The sequence below is a fragment of the Micropterus salmoides genome, unplaced genomic scaffold (assembly GCF_014851395.1).
Source record: "Micropterus salmoides isolate LMB-PRFRI ecotype aquatic unplaced genomic scaffold, ASM1485139v1 Ms_hic_scaffold_9, whole genome shotgun sequence".
Taxonomy (NCBI): Eukaryota; Metazoa; Chordata; class Actinopteri; order Centrarchiformes; family Centrarchidae; genus Micropterus; species Micropterus salmoides.
In genome coordinates this window covers 5124700-5143706 of record NW_024044681.1, presented here as the reverse complement: position 1 = coordinate 5143706, position 19007 = coordinate 5124700, and the positions used below count along the sequence as shown (strand labels likewise).

The window sequence follows — 19007 nt, the reverse complement described above, 5'->3', positions numbered from 1 at the left end:
ACACACACACACACACAGAGGGGGGCACCTGGTGCAGGTGAGATCTGATGTGTTCTGGTTCCTGTGCAGGTGTGACATCGTTTGGGAAAGGCTGCGGGCGTCCTCAGAGACCTGGAGTCTACGCCCGGGTTTCTGCCTTCACCTCCTGGATCGCTCAGACCAGACGCTCCTCCTCCTCCTCCTCCTCCAACTTTAATCCGTAGAGTGATGAGATGACCCCCCCCCCCCCCCCCCCCGTATTAACCAGACCCACCTGAGCTTTTCTTAAGTCAGCTTTGTCCACAACAGCAATTTCAAACTCTGTTTCCCAACGTAATGAACATAAGTCACATGACACAACACAAAGGAGGTCAACCAGTCGACATCCATGAAGCCGCTGACCTCCCTCCCCTGTGAAGGTTAGGCTAAGGGGCTTTAACTCGCTAGCTACACACTTTAGCTAGCTAACGCTAATGCTAATACGTAACTTATGTAGGATGCACAACTTACGTAACATAATTAAAAACCTTAATCGATCTTGTTTCACACGGGAACCGAATGCCGGCCTCCTGAGTGAAAGTCCAGTTTTGACCCGTCCAACCTCCTTATACAGACACGTCACCTGACATCCTCTGCAGCTGCTGTTGTACGCCACTAGAGGGCGGAGCCACAGGAAACGTAATTATGGGTTGTAGCAACGCGGTTGTACAAATATCTGAGTGTTTCTCTGGTGAGGACGAGAGACACTGAGAGACACTGAGAGAGAGAGCAACCTGTTGCTCAACGCCCGCAGAACCAAGGAGGCGACAACACTCCTGTCTGCATCAGTGGAGCTGAGGAGGAGCAGGAGGAGGAGCAGGAGGAGGAGCTGAGGAGGAGCTGAGGAGGAGCTGAGGAGGAGCTGAGGAGGAGCTGAGGAGGAGCTGAGGAGGAACAGGTGAACCAGAGGTGAATCAGCTCCAGAGAACCCCACATGGACGTCTCACATCTCCATGCTGCTGATCTCAGATCAGCTGATCTGACACACTGACAGGAGTCGGGTGGATGTTTTTGGTTTTGTCCTGATAATAAATCACATGTTCAATGATTTACAGAACGGTTTATCAAAATAAAGTTTTTTCCTGGATTTAATAAAAAATGTACGACTCGTGTGTTTTCGTCATATTGCAGATAAATGCCTCCTGATGGGATAGAAGATATTTTAATACATTCTGTAACGTGTGAGGTCCTAAAGGACAGAACCCGCCCAGCCTGTCCGCCCTGCTGCATTCTGGGAAGAGATGGCACCTCCAGAGCAGAGCCCTGTAGAGAGGGAGTTCAGTCCAAAATCCCCGAAGTCCTGGACAGGCAAAACGGTGATTTTAAGTGATTTCTGGTCATTTCTACAATAAATGCGTTGATGCACGGCGTTCGTACGGCACACTGAGGCGTGAGACATTTGTTTGACAGCTCCAGTGTCCCACCTTGTTGGCATGTTTTTGGCTAACCTCACATTGGAAAGTGTTCCTCTTGAAAACACAATGTTTTAAAACAGTCCTTCGGTAATCCGGGTTAATTGATCTGAACGACTAATGTGATCTTCGGGTGACGAGCATTTACTCATTTAGCTGACGCCTTCATCCAAACTGCAGCTGCTGTGCACGTCAGAGGTCGCACGCCTCTGGAGCAGCGAGCGGTAAGTGTCTCGCGCAGGGACACAGTGGAGATTGAACCCACCAAAGGCATGCGTCTTGTCCACTGCACCATCGCCCCCCGTATTCATCAGTGAATAAACTCAGCGTGTTTAGTGGTTTGTGATCTGCGTCAGTCTACAGCAGACGCTGAGAAAGGAGGATGAACGTTTCCCAGCTGAGGAGGAAGAAATGGCCGACTCAGGTCAACAGGAGCCAAAAATACGTGAGGTACTTTTTCCACAATGAAAGACCACATCGCCGGCTTAATGTCTGGTTTATTGAAAACATCCCTGCAGATCATCTTCAGGCTCCTCTGACCCCCCTGTGATTCTGAGAGAGGGTCAGACAGGTCAGGGTGAAGATGCTGGTTGGCTGACGGGCGTCCAGAGTCTAAATAACATCTAACTTACAAACCACAGCGACTGGGGGGGCGTCTTACCCCAAACATACTAATCTAGCATTTTACTACTTTAACCAAAAACTATAAAAATCTTACTTATCTTCAGGCTCCCCGTGATGTAAATATTCATTTAGATATAAACTGAACACAATGAAAAAATTACAGCTTATTTTAAATGACCCCAAAAAAATGGCTTTGATCAAATAACTTCAAACATTGAGAGGAAGTTTTAGTTCAGTGGGGGGGTGACCCCATGTTAGCCTGCGCGATTTATTGATTTTTATTGTTTCTTTATCTATATGAGTGACGTCAGATCCGATTGGATCCAGCAGGGGGCGGAAGTGATCCGGAACGGACTCAAACCACCAGAAGAAGAAGAGGAGCTAGCGTTTCTGTTTCAGTCTGGTTCTACTAACAGCTGATGGACCGGGTCTGAGAGAGACCCGGACCCAGAGCGGAGCCGGGTCAGCGCTAGGAACAAGGAGGGAAAAAAAGAAGCAGAAGGAGAAGAAGAGGGTCATCATCGTCCCGGAAGTGACAGCGAGAGCCCTCGGGAGGCTAACCGGCGTTAGCAGGTGTTAGCAGGTACAAACATAAACAGCTGTTTACTTATAATTTATTATAAGTAATGATGTTTTTATTGTTTATTATTATCAGACGGGTGACGTCATGCTAACAGCCCGGAGCTGCCTGTTAGCTGTTAGCTGATTATTGAGCAGCGCTTCACAGCCCGTTCAGAAGTCCCCTTGAAAAACTGCTGATTTAAGAGGCCGCAGCTGGAAGCTTCTAGATCTGCCACAGAGAAGCAAACAGCCGCGGGCTGAGCTCACTGAGCTAAACCGCTGCGGTTATATGATAACAAGAGATGAAGAAGAAGTAAAAGTGGTTATTAAGATAAAGAAATTTAGAGATTTAGTGACAGGAGCTCAGTTAGTTTAACTTCCCTTTAACGCTGCACAGCCGCAGTGAAGTCTGGTTTCCTCTGTGGGACATGCTGTTGCTACTCTGATAGATGCTAACATGCTAACAACAACATAAAGGCCCGTGAGGGGCCCCAGAGAGTGGCCCTCAAGAGCAGTACCAGCTCCTGACTTTAACTTCACTTTGTGTCGCAGAGCTTCAGTATGAGCAGCAGAGGAGCCTCTGGAGAACCCAGAGAGCAGGAGGAGAAGGAGGAGGAGCACTTCTACGACTGCCAGGAGAGTCTGGAACCTCCGGCCCCAAGAGACGAGGAGTTCCGGCAGGATGAAAGAGGGCCGGAGGACTTTCACACTAAAACTGACAGACTGACTCATAGAGGAGACGTCACAGAGACTGAGGGAGGAGGAGGACAGGAGGAGGCGCAGGGCGACGAGACGCAGGAGGAGGCGCAGGGCGACGGGCTGCAGGAGGAGGCGCAGGGCGACGGGCTGCAGGAGGAGGACTCAGATTCAGAGATGAAGGAGGAGAGGAGCCAGGAGGTGGAGTTTGACGATGACTACCTGAGGGAGGTGGAGAAGGAGCTGACAGAGGAGGAGAAGGAGGTAAGTCCGTCACATGGTGGATTAGAAACTATTCTTAATGAGAGAGCAGCTGCTCAGATCAGTAACCCATCAGCTGGGATCAGAGAGGTCTGAGCCGGTCTCCTGAGCACTCCCGGACCGGGTCTGTAGGACCCTTTTTAATCCTCTCTGACCAACGGGGACCAGAGATGATCTAAAGTTCAGACGAGGCTCCTGAGAACGTGGGACACAGAGAAACTTTAACAAGAACAACCTGAATGTCGTTCTGTCATCTGACTCTTTGCGAACTGAGCAGAGGAGGCGTTCAGGTGTCCGGAGTGATGCTGTAAATCCCAGTTCTGCTGGTCACCGACGTTAAACTGCAGCTTCCTTCTTTTTCAGAGTCGACGGCAACAAAGTTTGTCTCTGAAGGAGAACGGCAACGGCCTCTTTAAAGCTGGAGGTGAGTCCTCATGTCCATGTAGACCTTCACAGACCAGTATAAAGCAGGACGGGTCAGGACAGACCAGGAAAGACCAGCACAGACCAGTATAAAGCAGGACGGGTCAGGACAGACCAGCACAGACCAGTATAAAGCAGGACAGGTCAGCACAGACCAGCACAGACCAGTATAAAGCAGGACAGGTCAGCACAGACCAGCACAGACCAGTATAAAGCAGGACAGGTCAGCACAGACCAGCACAGACCAGTATAAAGCAGGACGGGTCAGGACAGACCAGCACAGACCAGCACAGACCAGTATAAAGCAGGACCGGTCAGGACAGACCAGGACAGACCAGCACAGACCAGTATAAAGCAGGACGGGTCAGGACAGACCAGGACAGACTAGCACAGACCAGTATAAAGCAGGACAGGCCAGGACAGACCAGCACAGACCAGTATAAAGCAGGACAGGTCAGCACAGACCAGCACAGACCAGTATAAAGCAGGACGGGTCAGCACAGACCAGCACAGACCAGTATAAAGCAGGACGGGTCAGCACAGACCAGCACAGACCAGTATAAAGCAGGACGGGTCAGGACAGACCAGGACAGACCAGCACAGACCAGTATAAAGCAGGACAGGTCAGCACAGACCAGCACAGACCAGCACAGACCAGTATAAAGCAGGACAGGTCAGCACAGACCAGCACAGACCAGTATAAAGCAGGACAGGTCAGCACAGACCAGCACAGACCAGTATAAAGCAGGACAGGTCAGGACAGACCAGCACAGACCAGCACAGACCAGTATAAAGCAGGACAGGTCAGCACAGACCAGCACAGACCAGTATAAAGCAGGACAGGTCAGCACAGACCAGGACAGACCAGCACAGACCAGTATAAAGCAGGACAGGTCAGGACAGACCAGGACAGACTAGCACAGACCAGTATAAAGCAGGACAGACCAGGACAGACTAGCACAGACCAGTATAAAGCAGGACAGGTCAGCACAGACCAGCACAGACCAGTATAAAGCAGGACCGGTCAGCACAGACCAGCACAGACCAGTATAAAGCAGGACAGGTCAGCACAGACCAGCACAGACCAGTATAAAGCAGGACAGGTCAGCACAGACCAGCACAGACCAGTATAAAGCAGGACCTGCAGGACAGACCAGCATAGACCAGCATAGACCAGTATAAAGCAGGACAGGTCAGCACAGACCAGCATAGACCAGTATAAAGCAGGACGGGTCAGCACAGACCAGCACAGACCAGTATAAAGCAGGACAGGTCAGCACAGACCAGCATAGACCAGTATAAAGCAGGACAGGTCAGCACAGACCAGCATAGACCAGTATAAAGCAGGACAGGTCAGCACAGACCAGCATAGACCAGTATAAAGCAGGACAGGTCAGCACAGACCAGCACAGACCAGTATAAAGCAGGACCTGCAGGACAGACCAGCATAGACCAGCATAGACCAGTATAAAGCAGGACAGGTCAGCACAGACCAGCACAGACCAGTATAAAGCAGGACGGGTCAGGACAGACCAGCACAGACCAGCACAGACCAGTATAAAGCAGGACGGGTCAGGACAGACCAGCATAGACCAGTATAAAGCAGGACAGGTCAGCACAGACCAGCACAGACCAGTATAAAGCAGGACGGGTCAGGACAGACCAGCACAGACCAGTATAAAGCAGGACGGGTCAGGACAGACCAGGACAGACCAGCACAGACCAGTATAAAGCAGGACAGGTCAGCACAGACCAGCACAGACCAGTATAAAGCAGGACAGGTCAGCACAGACCAGCACAGACCAGTATAAAGCAGGACAGGTCAGCACAGACCAGCACAGACCAGTATAAAGCAGGACGGGTCAGGACAGACCAGCACAGACCAGTATAAAGCAGGACAGGTCAGCACAGACCAGCACAGACCAGTATAAAGCAGGACAGGTCAGCACAGACCAGCACAGACCAGTATAAAGCAGGACAGGTCAGGACAGACCAGGACAGACCAGCACAGACCAGTATAAAGCAGGACAGGTCAGGACAGACCAGGACAGACCAGCACAGACCAGTATAAAGCAGGACAGACCAGGACAGACCAGCACAGACCAGTATAAAGCAGGACAGGTCAGCACAGACCAGCACAGACCAGTATAAAGCAGGACAGGTCAGCACAGACCAGCACAGACCAGTATAAAGCAGGACAGGTCAGCACAGACCAGCACAGACCAGTATAAAGCAGGACAGGTCAGCACAGACCAGTATAAAGCAGGACAGGTCAGCACAGACCAGCACAGACCAGTATAAAGCAGGACAGGTCAGCACAGACCAGCACAGACCAGTATAAAGCAGGACAGGTCAGCACAGACCAGCACAGACCAGCACAGACCAGTATAAAGCAGGACGGGTCAGGACAGACCAGCATAGACCAGCATAGACCAGTATAAAGCAGGACAGGTCAGCACAGACCAGCACAGACCAGTATAAAGCAGGACAGGTCAGCACAGACCAGTATAAAGCAGGACAGGTCAGCACAGACCAGCACAGACCAGTATAAAGCAGGACAGGTCAGCACAGACCAGCACAGACCAGTATAAAGCAGGACAGGTCAGCACAGACCAGCACAGACCAGTATAAAGCAGGACAGGTCAGCACAGACCAGCACAGACCAGTATAAAGCAGGACCTGCAGGACAGACCAGCATAGACCAGCATAGACCAGTATAAAGCAGGACAGGTCAGCACAGACCAGCACAGACCAGTATAAAGCAGGACAGGTCAGCACAGACCAGCACAGACCAGCATAGACCAGTATAAAGCAGGACAGGTCAGCACAGACCAGCACAGACCAGTATAAAGCAGGACCTGCAGGACAGACCAGCATAGACCAGCATAGACCAGTATAAAGCAGGACAGGTCAGCACAGACCAGCACAGACCAGTATAAAGCAGGACGGGTCAGGACAGACCAGCACAGACCAGCATAGACCAGTATAAAGCAGGACGGGTCAGGACAGACCAGCACAGACCAGTATAAAGCAGGACAGGTCAGCACAGACCAGCACAGACCAGTATAAAGCAGGACGGGTCAGGACAGACCAGCACAGACCAGTATAAAGCAGGACCGGTCAGGACAGACCAGCACAGACCAGTATAAAGCAGGACAGGTCAGCACAGACCAGCACAGACCAGTATAAAGCAGGACGGGTCAGGACAGACCAGCATAGACCAGCATAGACCAGTATAAAGCAGGACAGGTCAGCACAGACCAGCATAGACCAGTATAAAGCAGGACAGGTCAGCACAGACCAGCATAGACCAGTATAAAGCAGGACAGGTCAGCACAGACCAGCATAGACCAGTATAAAGCAGGACAGGTCAGCACAGACCAGCATAGACCAGTATAAAGCAGGACGGGTCAGGACAGACCAGCACAGACCAGCACAGACCAGTATAAAGCAGGACAGGTCAGCACAGACCAGCACAGACCAGTATAAAGCAGGACAGGTCAGCACAGACCAGCACAGACCAGTATAAAGCAGGACAGGTCAGCACAGACCAGGACAGACCAGTATAAAGCAGGATGGGTCAGTACAGACCAGCACTGACCAGTATAAAGCAGGACCGGTCAGCACAGACCAGCACAGACCAGTATAAAGCAGGACAGGTCAGCACAGACCAGCACAGACCAGTATAAAGCAGGACAGGTCAGCACAGACCAGCACAGACCAGTATAAAGCAGGACAGGTCAGCACAGACCAGCATAGACCAGCACAGACCAGTATAAAGCAGGACGGGTCAGGACAGACCAGCATAGACCAGCATAGACCAGTATAAAGCAGGACAGGTCAGCACAGACCAGCACAGACCAGTATAAAGCAGGACAGGTCAGCACAGACCAGCACAGACCAGTATAAAGCAGGACAGGTCAGCACAGACCAGCACAGACCAGTATAAAGCAGGACCTGCAGGACAGACCAGCATAGACCAGCATAGACCAGTATAAAGCAGGACAGGTCAGCACAGACCAGCACAGACCAGTATAAAGCAGGACGGGTCAGGACAGACCAGCACAGACCAGTATAAAGCAGGACGGGTCAGGACAGACCAGCACAGACCAGTATAAAGCAGGACAGGTCAGCACAGACCAGCACAGACCAGTATAAAGCAGGACGGGTCAGGACAGACCAGCACAGACCAGTATAAAGCAGGACGGGTCAGGACAGACCAGCACAGACCAGTATAAAGCAGGACAGGTCAGCACAGACCAGCACAGACCAGTATAAAGCAGGACGGGTCAGGACAGACCAGCACAGACCAGCATAGACCAGTATAAAGCAGGACAGGTCAGCACAGACCAGCACAGACCAGTATAAAGCAGGACAGGTCAGCACAGACCAGCACAGACCAGTATAAAGCAGGACGGGTCAGGACAGACCAGCACAGACCAGTATAAAGCAGGACAGGTCAGCACAGACCAGCACAGACCAGTATAAAGCAGGACAGGTCAGCACAGACCAGCACAGACCAGTATAAAGCAGGACGGGTCAGGACAGACCAGCACAGACCAGCACAGACCAGTATAAAGCAGGACGGGTCAGCACAGACCAGCACAGACCAGTATAAAGCAGGACAGGTCAGCACAGACCAGCACAGACCAGTATAAAGCAGGACAGGTCAGCACAGACCAGCACAGACCAGCACAGACCAGTATAAAGCAGGACAGGTCAGCACAGACCAGCACAGACCAGTATAAAGCAGGACAGGTCAGCACAGACCAGCACAGACCAGTATAAAGCAGGACAGGTCAGCACAGACCAGCACAGACCAGTATAAAGCAGGACAGGTCAGCACAGACCAGCACAGACCAGCACAGACCAGTATAAAGCAGGACAGGTCAGCACAGACCAGCACAGACCAGTATAAAGCAGGACAGGTCAGCACAGACCAGCACAGACCAGTATAAAGCAGGACAGGTCAGCACAGACCAGCACAGACCAGTATAAAGCAGGACGGGTCAGCACAGACCAGCACAGACCAGCACAGACCAGTATAAAGCAGGACCGGTCAGCACAGACCAGCACAGACCAGTATAAAGCAGGACGGGTCAGGACAGACCAGCACAGACCAGCACAGACCAGTATAAAGCAGGACAGGTGAGCACAGACCAGCACAGACCAGTATAAAGCAGGACCGGTCAGGACAGACCAGCACAGACCAGTATAAAGCAGGACCTGCAGGACAGACCAGCATAGACCAGCATAGACCAGTATAAAGCAGGACAGGTCAGCACAGACCAGCACAGACCAGTATAAAGCAGGACAGGTCAGCACAGACCAGCACAGACCAGTATAAAGCAGGACAGGTCAGCACAGACCAGCACAGACCAGTATAAAGCAGGACCTGCAGGACAGACCAGCATAGACCAGCATAGACCAGTATAAAGCAGGACAGGTCAGCACAGACCAGCACAGACCAGTATAAAGCAGGATGGGTCAGGACAGACCAGCACAGACCAGCACAGACCAGTATAAAGCAGGACGGGTCAGGACAGACCAGCACAGACCAGTATAAAGCAGGACAGGTCAGCACAGACCAGCACAGACCAGTATAAAGCAGGACGGGTCAGGACAGACCAGCACAGACCAGTATAAAGCAGGACGGGTCAGGACAGACCAGCACAGACCAGTATAAAGCAGGACAGGTCAGCACAGACCAGCACAGACCAGTATAAAGCAGGACAGGTCAGCACAGACCAGCACAGACCAGTATAAAGCAGGACAGGTCAGCACAGACCAGCACAGACCAGTATAAAGCAGGACAGGTCAGCACAGACCAGCACAGACCAGTATAAAGCAGGACAGGTCAGCACAGACCAGCACAGACCAGTATAAAGCAGGACGGGTCAGGACAGACCAGCATAGACCAGCACAGACCAGTATAAAGCAGGACCGGTCAGCACAGACCAGCACAGACCAGTATAAAGCAGGACAGGTCAGCACAGGTCAGCACAGACCAGCACAGACCAGTATAAAGCAGGACAGGTGAGCACAGACCAGCACAGACCAGTATAAAGCAGGTCAGGTGAGCACAGACCAGCACAGACCAGTATAAAGCAGGACAGGTCAGCACAGACCAGCACAGACCAGTATAAAGCAGGACCGGTCAGCACAGACCAGCACAGACCAGTATAAAGCAGGACAGGTGAGCACAGACCAGCACAGACCAGTATAAAGCAGGACAGGTGAGCACAGACCAGCACAGACCAGTATAAAGCAGGACAGGTCAGCACAGACCAGCACAGACCAGTATAAAGCAGGACCGGTCAGGACAGACCAGCATAGACCAGCACAGACCAGTATAAAGCAGGACGGGTCAGGACAGACCAGTATAGACCAGTATAAAGCAGGACGGGTCAGGACAGACCAGGACAGACCAGTATAAAGCAGGACGGGTCAGGACAGACCAGCACAGACCAGTATAAAGCAGGACAGGTCAGCACAGACCAGCACAGACCAGTATAAAGCAGGACCTGCAGGACAGACCAGCATAGACCAGCATAGACCAGTATAAAGCAGGACAGGTCAGCACAGACCAGCACAGACCAGTATAAAGCAGGACAGGTCAGGACAGACCAGCACAGACCAGTATAAAGCAGGACAGGTCAGCACAGACCAGCACAGACCAGTATAAAGCAGGACAGGTCAGCACAGACCAGCACAGACCAGTATAAAGCAGGACAGGTCAGCACAGACCAGCACAGACCAGCACAGACCAGTATAAAGCAGGACCGGTCAGGACAGACCAGCACAGACCAGTATAAAGCAGGACCTGCAGGACAGACCAGCATAGACCAGCATAGACCAGTATAAAGCAGGACAGGTCAGCACAGACCAGCACAGACCAGTATAAAGCAGGACAGGTCAGCACAGACCAGCACAGACCAGCACAGACCAGTATAAAGCAGGACAGGTCAGCACAGACCAGCACAGACCAGTATAAAGCAGGACCTGCAGGACAGACCAGCATAGACCAGCATAGACCAGTATAAAGCAGGACAGGTCAGCACAGACCAGCACAGACCAGTATAAAGCAGCACAGACCAGCACAGACCAGCACAGACCAGTATAAAGCAGGACGGGTCAGCACAGACCAGCACAGACCAGTATAAAGCAGGACAGGTCAGCACAGACCAGCACAGACCAGTATAAAGCAGGACGGGTCAGGACAGACCAGCACAGACCAGTATAAAGCAGGACGGGTCAGGACAGACCAGCACAGACCAGTATAAAGCAGGACAGGTCAGCACAGACCAGCACAGACCAGTATAAAGCAGGACAGGTCAGCACAGACCAGCACAGACCAGTATAAAGCAGGACAGGTCAGCACAGACCAGCACAGACCAGTATAAAGCAGGACAGGTCAGCACAGACCAGCACAGACCAGTATAAAGCAGGACAGGTCAGCACAGACCAGCACAGACCAGTATAAAGCAGGACGGGTCAGGACAGACCAGCACAGACCAGCACAGACCAGTATAAAGCAGGACAGGTCAGCACAGACCAGCACAGACCAGTATAAAGCAGGACAGGTCAGCACAGGTCAGCACAGACCAGTATAAAGCAGGACAGGTCAGCACAGACCAGCACAGACCAGTATAAAGCAGGACAGGTCAGCACAGACCAGCACAGACCAGTATAAAGCAGGACAGGTCAGCACAGACCAGCACAGACCAGTATAAAGCAGGACGGGTCAGGACAGACCAGCATAGACCAGCACAGACCAGTATAAAGCAGGACAGGTCAGGACAGACCAGCATAGACCAGTATAAAGCAGGACGGGTCAGGACAGACCAGCACAGACCAGTATAAAGCAGGACAGGTCAGCACAGACCAGCACAGACCAGTATAAAGCAGGACGGGTCAGCACAGACCAGCACAGACCAGTATAAAGCAGGACGGGTCAGGACAGACCAGCACAGACCAGTATAAAGCAGGACGGGTCAGCACAGACCAGCACAGACCAGCACAGACCAGTATAAAGCAGGACAGGTCAGCACAGACCAGCACAGACCAGTATAAAGCAGGACAGGTCAGCACAGACCAGCACAGACCAGTATAAAGCAGGACGGGTCAGGACAGACCAGCATAGACCAGCATAGACCAGTATAAAGCAGGACAGGTCAGCACAGACCAGCACAGACCAGTATAAAGCAGGACAGGTCAGCACAGACCAGCACAGACCAGCACAGACCAGTATAAAGCAGGACAGGTCAGCACAGACCAGCACAGACCAGTATAAAGCAGGACAGGTCAGCACAGACCAGGACAGACCAGCACAGACCAGTATAAAGCAGGACGGGTCAGGACAGACCAGGACAGACCAGCACAGACCAGTATAAAGCAGGACGGGTCAGCACAGACCAGCACAGACCAGTATAAAGCAGGACGGGTCAGCACAGACCAAACCTGGGGCCTCGTTTCTAAACGCTGCGTACGTCCACAACAGGGCTGGAAACGTGCGGACGCCACTTCCCAAGCACAGGTTGCCCTGAGGGAGACTGTGCGCCCTGGAAGTGAACTCATAAAGAGGAGAAACGGCGCCTCACATGGCAGAAGGATGAAACGCTTTGAAATGAAGAGGCGACTGCTGTGTGAAATAAATCCAGTATTCCAGGCTTAAAGCCTTTCTGAAGAAACAATAAGAAACATGATTTAAGATCATTTGCAGCCACAAAAAGATCCAGATTCAGGATCATAAACACAACATGTTTAATCAGGAGTCAGATTAATTAATACTTTATTTATTCTCCTAAATCAGGTGAACAGGAGACAAATGACGTTTAAACTCGCTGTTTTCAGTGCGTCAGTCCAGCAGGTAGAGAGCAGAGTTTCATATATTATTGTCAGATGTTCTTATGGAGCCAATCACTGAGCGCCAGCGTGTGGATGTGATGCGCTGCCTGTAAAAACAGGTTATGGAAAATAAAACTCTTTTATTGTCATTTCCAACAAGTGGTATTTATTTTAACTCGTCAGCAGCCTCGCTCAGTGAGCCGACTGTTTGTGTCGCCTCTTATTATCACAGTAACGCATTAATGAATTAACACAGACAATTATTTTACTGCACGTTAACACAGCTTTTATTATTATTATTATTAAGTGCGTATTTTTCCCACCAAACAGCTTCAGCAAAAGGAACGTGAGAGTCCCTGAGTTAGATTCAGAGTCTGCCTCCTTTTCTTCCTGCAGTCAGGAGGCATTAATATTAATGAGCTTCACTGAGCGTTTGGAGGGCCGGACATGGCGCTCCCTCACAGGGGCCACATTTCAAGTTGATTGTGATTTATAAAGAGAACTTGCTGACAGGTTTTATAAGTCTGAATATTTTTTGGTGTACGCCATTTTTGGCTTTTGGGAGCAAGGACACTTTTAGTGAGGATTCTACGCACAGTTCTATAAATGAGACGCCAGGACAGACCAGTAAAACCAGTCCATCTTCCTGCAGACTGGCTGGAGGCGGAGCGGAGCTACAAGGAGGCGCTGGTTTTATGTCCGGTTTGTTTCAGCAGAGAGCGAGCCGTGCTGTTCTCCAACAGAGCTGCTGCAAGACTGCACCTGGTAACAAGCTACATGCCAACATCACACCAACATTACGGCAACATCACACCAACAATACACCTTCATGCCAACAATATGGCAACATCACGCCAATAATACGCCAACATCACGGCGAAATCACGCCAATAATAGGCCAATAATACGGCAATATCACGCCAATAATACGCCATCATGCCAACAATACAGCAATAATACGGCGACATCTCGGCAACATCACGCCGACATCATGCCAATAATAGGCCAATAATATGCCAACTACACGCCAATAATACGCCAACATCACGCCAATAATACGCCGACATCTCGGCAACATCACGCCAATAATAGGCCAATAATAGGCCAACAACACGCCAATAATACGCCAACATCACGCCAATAATAGGCCAATAATATGCCAACTACACGCCAATAATACGCCAACATCACACCAATAATAGACCAATAATACGCCATCATGCCAATAATACGCCGACATCTCGGCAACATCACGCTAATAATAGGCCAATAATAGGCCAACATCACGCCAATAATACGCCAACATCACGCCAATAATAGGCCAATAATACGGCAATATCACGCCAATAATACGCCATCATGCCAACTACACGCCAATAATACGGCGACATCTCTGCAACATCACGCCAATAATAGGCCAACAACATGCCAACAACACGCCAATAATACGCCAACATCACGCCAATAATAGACCAATAATACGCCATCATGCCAATAATACGCCGACATCTCGGCAACATCACGCTAATAATAGGCCAATAATAGGCCAACATCACGCCAATAATACGCCAACATCACGCCAATAATACGGCGACATCTCGGCAACATCACGCCAATAATAGGCCAACATCACGCCAATAATACGGCAATAATCACGCCAATAATACGGCAACATCTCGCCAACATCACGCCAATAATACGGCAACATCACGCCAATAATACGGCAACATCTCGCCAATAATACGGCAACATCTCTGCAACATCACGCCAATAATACGGCAACATCTCGCCAACATCACGGTGACATCACGACAATAATACGGCAACATCACGGCAATAATATGGCAACATCACGCCAATAATACGCCAACATCACGCCAATAATAGGCCAATAATACGACAACAATATGCCAACATCACACCAGTAATATGGCAACATCACGGCGACATCACACCAATAATAGGCCAATAATAGGCCAACATCACGGCAATAATACGGCAACATCACGCCAATAATAGGCCAACATCACGGCAATAATAGGCCAATAATACGCCAACATCACGCCAACATCACGCCAGTAATATGGCAACATCTCGCCAACATCACGCCAATAATAGGGCAACATCTCGCTAACATCACGCCAATAATATAGCAACGTCTCGCCAACATCACGCCAATAATAGGCCAATAATACACCAACATCACGCCTATAATAGGCCAATAATACACCAACATCACGCCAACATCACGCCAATAATACGCCGACATCTCGGCGACATCACGGCAATAATAGGCCAACATCACGGCAATAATAGGCCAACATCACGGCAATAATACGGCGACATCTCGGCAACATCACGCCAACATCACGCCAATAATAGGCCAATAATACACCAACATCACGCCTATAATAGGCCAATAATACACCAACATCACGCCAACATCACGCCAAAATACGCCGACATCTCGGCGACATCACGGCAATAATAGGCCAACATCACGGCAATAATAGGCCAACATCACGGCAATAATAGGCCAACATCACGGCAATAATAGGCCAACATCACGGCAATAATAGGCCAACATCACGGCAATAATACGGCGACATCTCGGCAACATCACGCCGACATCACCCCAATAATACGCCAACAATATGCCAACATCACGCCAATAATACGCCAACAATATGCCAACATCACGCCAATAATACACCAACATCCAACATCGCACCAACATGCCAACATCTCGGCAACATAACGCCAATAATACGGCAACATCACGTCAATAATACGCCGACATCACACCAACAATACGCCAACATCACGTCAATAATACGCCGACATCACACCAACAATACGCCGACATCACACCAACAATACGCCGACATCACGCCAATAATACGCCGACATCACGCCAATAATACGCCAACATCACGCCAATAATACGCCAACATCACACCAACAATACGCAGACATCACACCAACAATACGCCGACATCACACCAACAATACGCCGACATCACGCCAATAATACGCCAACATCACGCCAATAATACGCTGACATCTCGGCAACATCACAGCGAAATCACGCCAATAATACGCCAACAATATGCCAACATCACGCCAATAATACGCCAACATCCAACACGCCAACATCTCGGCAACATGACGCCAATAATACGGCAACATGACGCCAATAATAGGCCAACATCACGCCAATAATACGCCAACATCACGGCGACATCATGCCAATAATACGCCAACAATATGCCGACATCACGCTAATAACACGCCAACATCCAACATTGCACCAACACGGCAACAACACGGCAACAACACGCGATCTGTGTTCGTGAATCATTTTCTGTTTTATGCGACTGAATGTGTGGCTCCAGAGTTCCTATTTTAGTTATTGATGATCAAACTCTCGGCCCGTCGCTCTTTAATGTGCCCCCCCTTATTTATCTGAGCTGCTTTATCCTTAATCACCTGCCCGTTCGCTCAGGTCAGCTGACAAACTTCTCCTGAGAGCGCCTAAAACCCCTTGCAAACTTAAAGGGACCGTTGCCTGTTACCATCAGACCCGCTTCCTGTCTGATTTTAAAACTTGTCTTCAAACCCATCTCTTCATCTGGCTTTTGACCTTTGACCCTTGGAGGAACTCATTTGTTAGTGTTTTAACGGTGTACGTTACGTGTATGTGATAACCGGTAAATTGATGTTTGCTTTTTTTATATCTCTGTACAGCACTGATTGTGCTCAGTAAATACATTTTGATTGATTGATGTCGCTGGGCGGAGCTGTAACCGCGTCTGTCTCCCTGTCAGGGTCTGAAGGACCTGGCGATCTCAGACTGCACCAGAGGTGAGTGATGACATCGTTCTGTAGGCTAACGGCAGCAGGGGGTCACCGATCGATCTGTGTACTGATTGGTCGTCTTGTTGCCGTAGCGATAGAGTTGAATCCTGACTACGTGCGGGCGCTGCTGAGGAGGGCGGAGCTTTACGAGCAGACGGAGAAGCTGGACGAGGCGCTGGAGGACTACAAGAAGGTTCTGGACCGAGACCCGAACCAGACCAGCGCCAGGCAGGCCTGCATGGTGAGTTCACTGACTGCTGGGACATCACACGGGTCTGTTAGTGACAGAAACAGGAGGGCGCAGCTGGCCTGTTGTTTATGTCGGAGATCAGGTTTCATTTAGATGACAGCCAATCACATGATGAAAGATCCTCTGCTCAGACCGTTCGATTACTTCATGTGGTGTTCACGAGTCGGCCATCCAACACGGAGCAGGACCGGCGTGCTAGGAAGGACGGCGGGGTAGGGTCCCGGCCCCAGGCGCTAAGGCCCGGACCCGGCCCCAGGCGCTCAGGCCCTCAAGTGATGGCGTGAAATAATCTGAAATAACATGATCAGGTCGGCCTGCAGACCACCAGGAGAAGTACGTTCACCACCGTGTTGTTCAGTAGCAAACCCCACAGTCCAACCACCAAAGAACGAGTCCTTGTCTCAGCCCAGATCTCCACAAGAGTCCGTCTCTCAACTGAAACCTCCTCTTCTGGATCCCAGCGAGCAAAGAAATAATTCAAAAGTTGGCCAACGAGAATAAACCCGAGTCAGAGAAGCTCTGTAATTCTCCGACATCAGCGGGGCCCCGGTCCCCCTGCAGCCGGCCGAGCGGCGCTCTGTGACTCGTGACAGCACACGTAACCTGTTTGTACATGAGGGCCCCAGGGCCCCAGGGGTTTCTTCATGAGGCCCCTGCTGTCTGAGCGAACTGTGTGATGTAGTAACGCACGAAGCCACCAGAAGGCAGCAGCAAATGTTTCACAATAAGAGTCTTGTTAAGAAATGAAGGGATTCTGTCCACTGAGGGCCAGCCTTCAAAATAAAATAGGAGCAAGTGTAGGCGCACTGATGAAGACCTGGACCCGCTGAAGACCTGGACCCACTGAGCTGCTGTTACAGGAAGGTTCTTTACCAGTGAAGCAGGAACATTGAACTGTCTCTAACCTGTCTCTGTCTCTCTCTACCTGTGTCTCTGTCTCTAACCTGTCTCTGTCTCTCTCTACCTGTGTCTCTGTCTCTAACCTGTCTCTGTCTCCCTCTACCTGTGTCTCTGTCTCTAACCTGTCTCTGTCTCTCTCTACCTGTCTCTAACCTGTCTCTGTCTCTCTCTACCTGTGTCTCTCTATCTCTAACCTGTCTGTATCTCTACCTGTCTCTCTGTCTCTAACCTGTCTGTCTCTCTCTACCTGTCTCTCTGTCTCTAACCTGTCTGTATCTCTACCTGTCTCTCTGTCTCTAACCTGTCTGTCTCTCTCTACCTGTGTCTCTGTCTCTAACTCTCTCTACCTGTCTGTATCTCTACCTGTCTCTCTGTCTCTAACCCGTCTCTCTCTACCTGTCTGTGTTTCAGAGGTTACCTCAGCAGATTCAGGAGAGAAACGAGAAGTTGAAGGAGGAGATGATGAGTACGTACTGCACCTAAACACACCACGTTAAAGGAACGGCACACTGTTCATTATGTTTTAGCTTCAGTGATCAACATGTGTAGCTGTTCTCAGGTCAGCTGTGTTCCAGCAGACGTCTCCTTACTGATCTGAAACACTTCCTGCTGCAGGCAAACTGAAGGACCTGGGGAACCTGGTCCTGAGGCCTTTCGGACTCTCCACCAACAACTTCCAGGTGAACCAGGATGCAGACACCGGCTCCTACTCCATCAACTTCGTCCAGAACCCAAACAACAACAACAGATGACATCACAGCCAGTGCAGTGACGTCATCACAGCCGCCAGTGCAGTGACGTCATCACAGCCGCCAGTGCAGTGACATGTAGATAAACCTGTTTGTGTTCAGAGGAAAATAAAACTGATTTGTTTCCTGTTTGGTTTCTTTGTGAAGCAGCAGACTCTCTGGTATCCATGGTAACTGATGCTGCAGGTCAGACCCGTTAAAGACCCCGTGTACGGGGTTCACTTTGAATTTCTTTCCAGCAGGAAATATTAGCACAAGTGCATTATACACGGCGTATCGGCAGTCTGTTCTAAACGGCGTGCACGGCGTAACGGTGAACAGTATGAATGTTTCACTCGGACTGAAGCGTCTCCTGAACCTCCGACTCTAAGAACTGATGAAGGGAAGTTTGATGAGGACCTGAATCCT

The 19007-nt window shown here is 50.4% G+C and overlaps 2 protein-coding genes across 3 annotated transcripts in view; both read left to right on the top strand.

The window, feature by feature from the left end:
- The window catches only part of tmprss15 (transmembrane serine protease 15), a 36439-nt gene extending 33901 nt beyond the window's left edge, over positions 1–2538 (top strand). For both annotated transcript variants that reach the window (XM_038708224.1, XM_038708225.1), the window contains one exon: positions 70–2538. In XM_038708224.1, the coding sequence (XP_038564152.1) occupies positions 70–203 (134 nt within the window). In that variant the 3' untranslated portion in view covers positions 204–2538. The remainder of the gene's footprint in view (positions 1–69) is intronic.
- On the top strand, positions 2423–18728 carry ttc1 (tetratricopeptide repeat domain 1). Its single transcript, XM_038708226.1, has 8 exons — positions 2423–2637; positions 3168–3575; positions 3936–3996; positions 13495–13607; positions 16670–16706; positions 16793–16941; positions 18262–18316; positions 18466–18728. The coding sequence occupies exons 2-8, from the start codon at positions 3177–3179 to the stop codon at positions 18600–18602; spliced, it is 951 nt and encodes a 316-aa protein (XP_038564154.1). The 5' UTR covers positions 2423–2637; positions 3168–3176; the 3' UTR covers positions 18603–18728.
- The last annotated feature ends 279 nt before the right edge of the window (positions 18729–19007 follow it).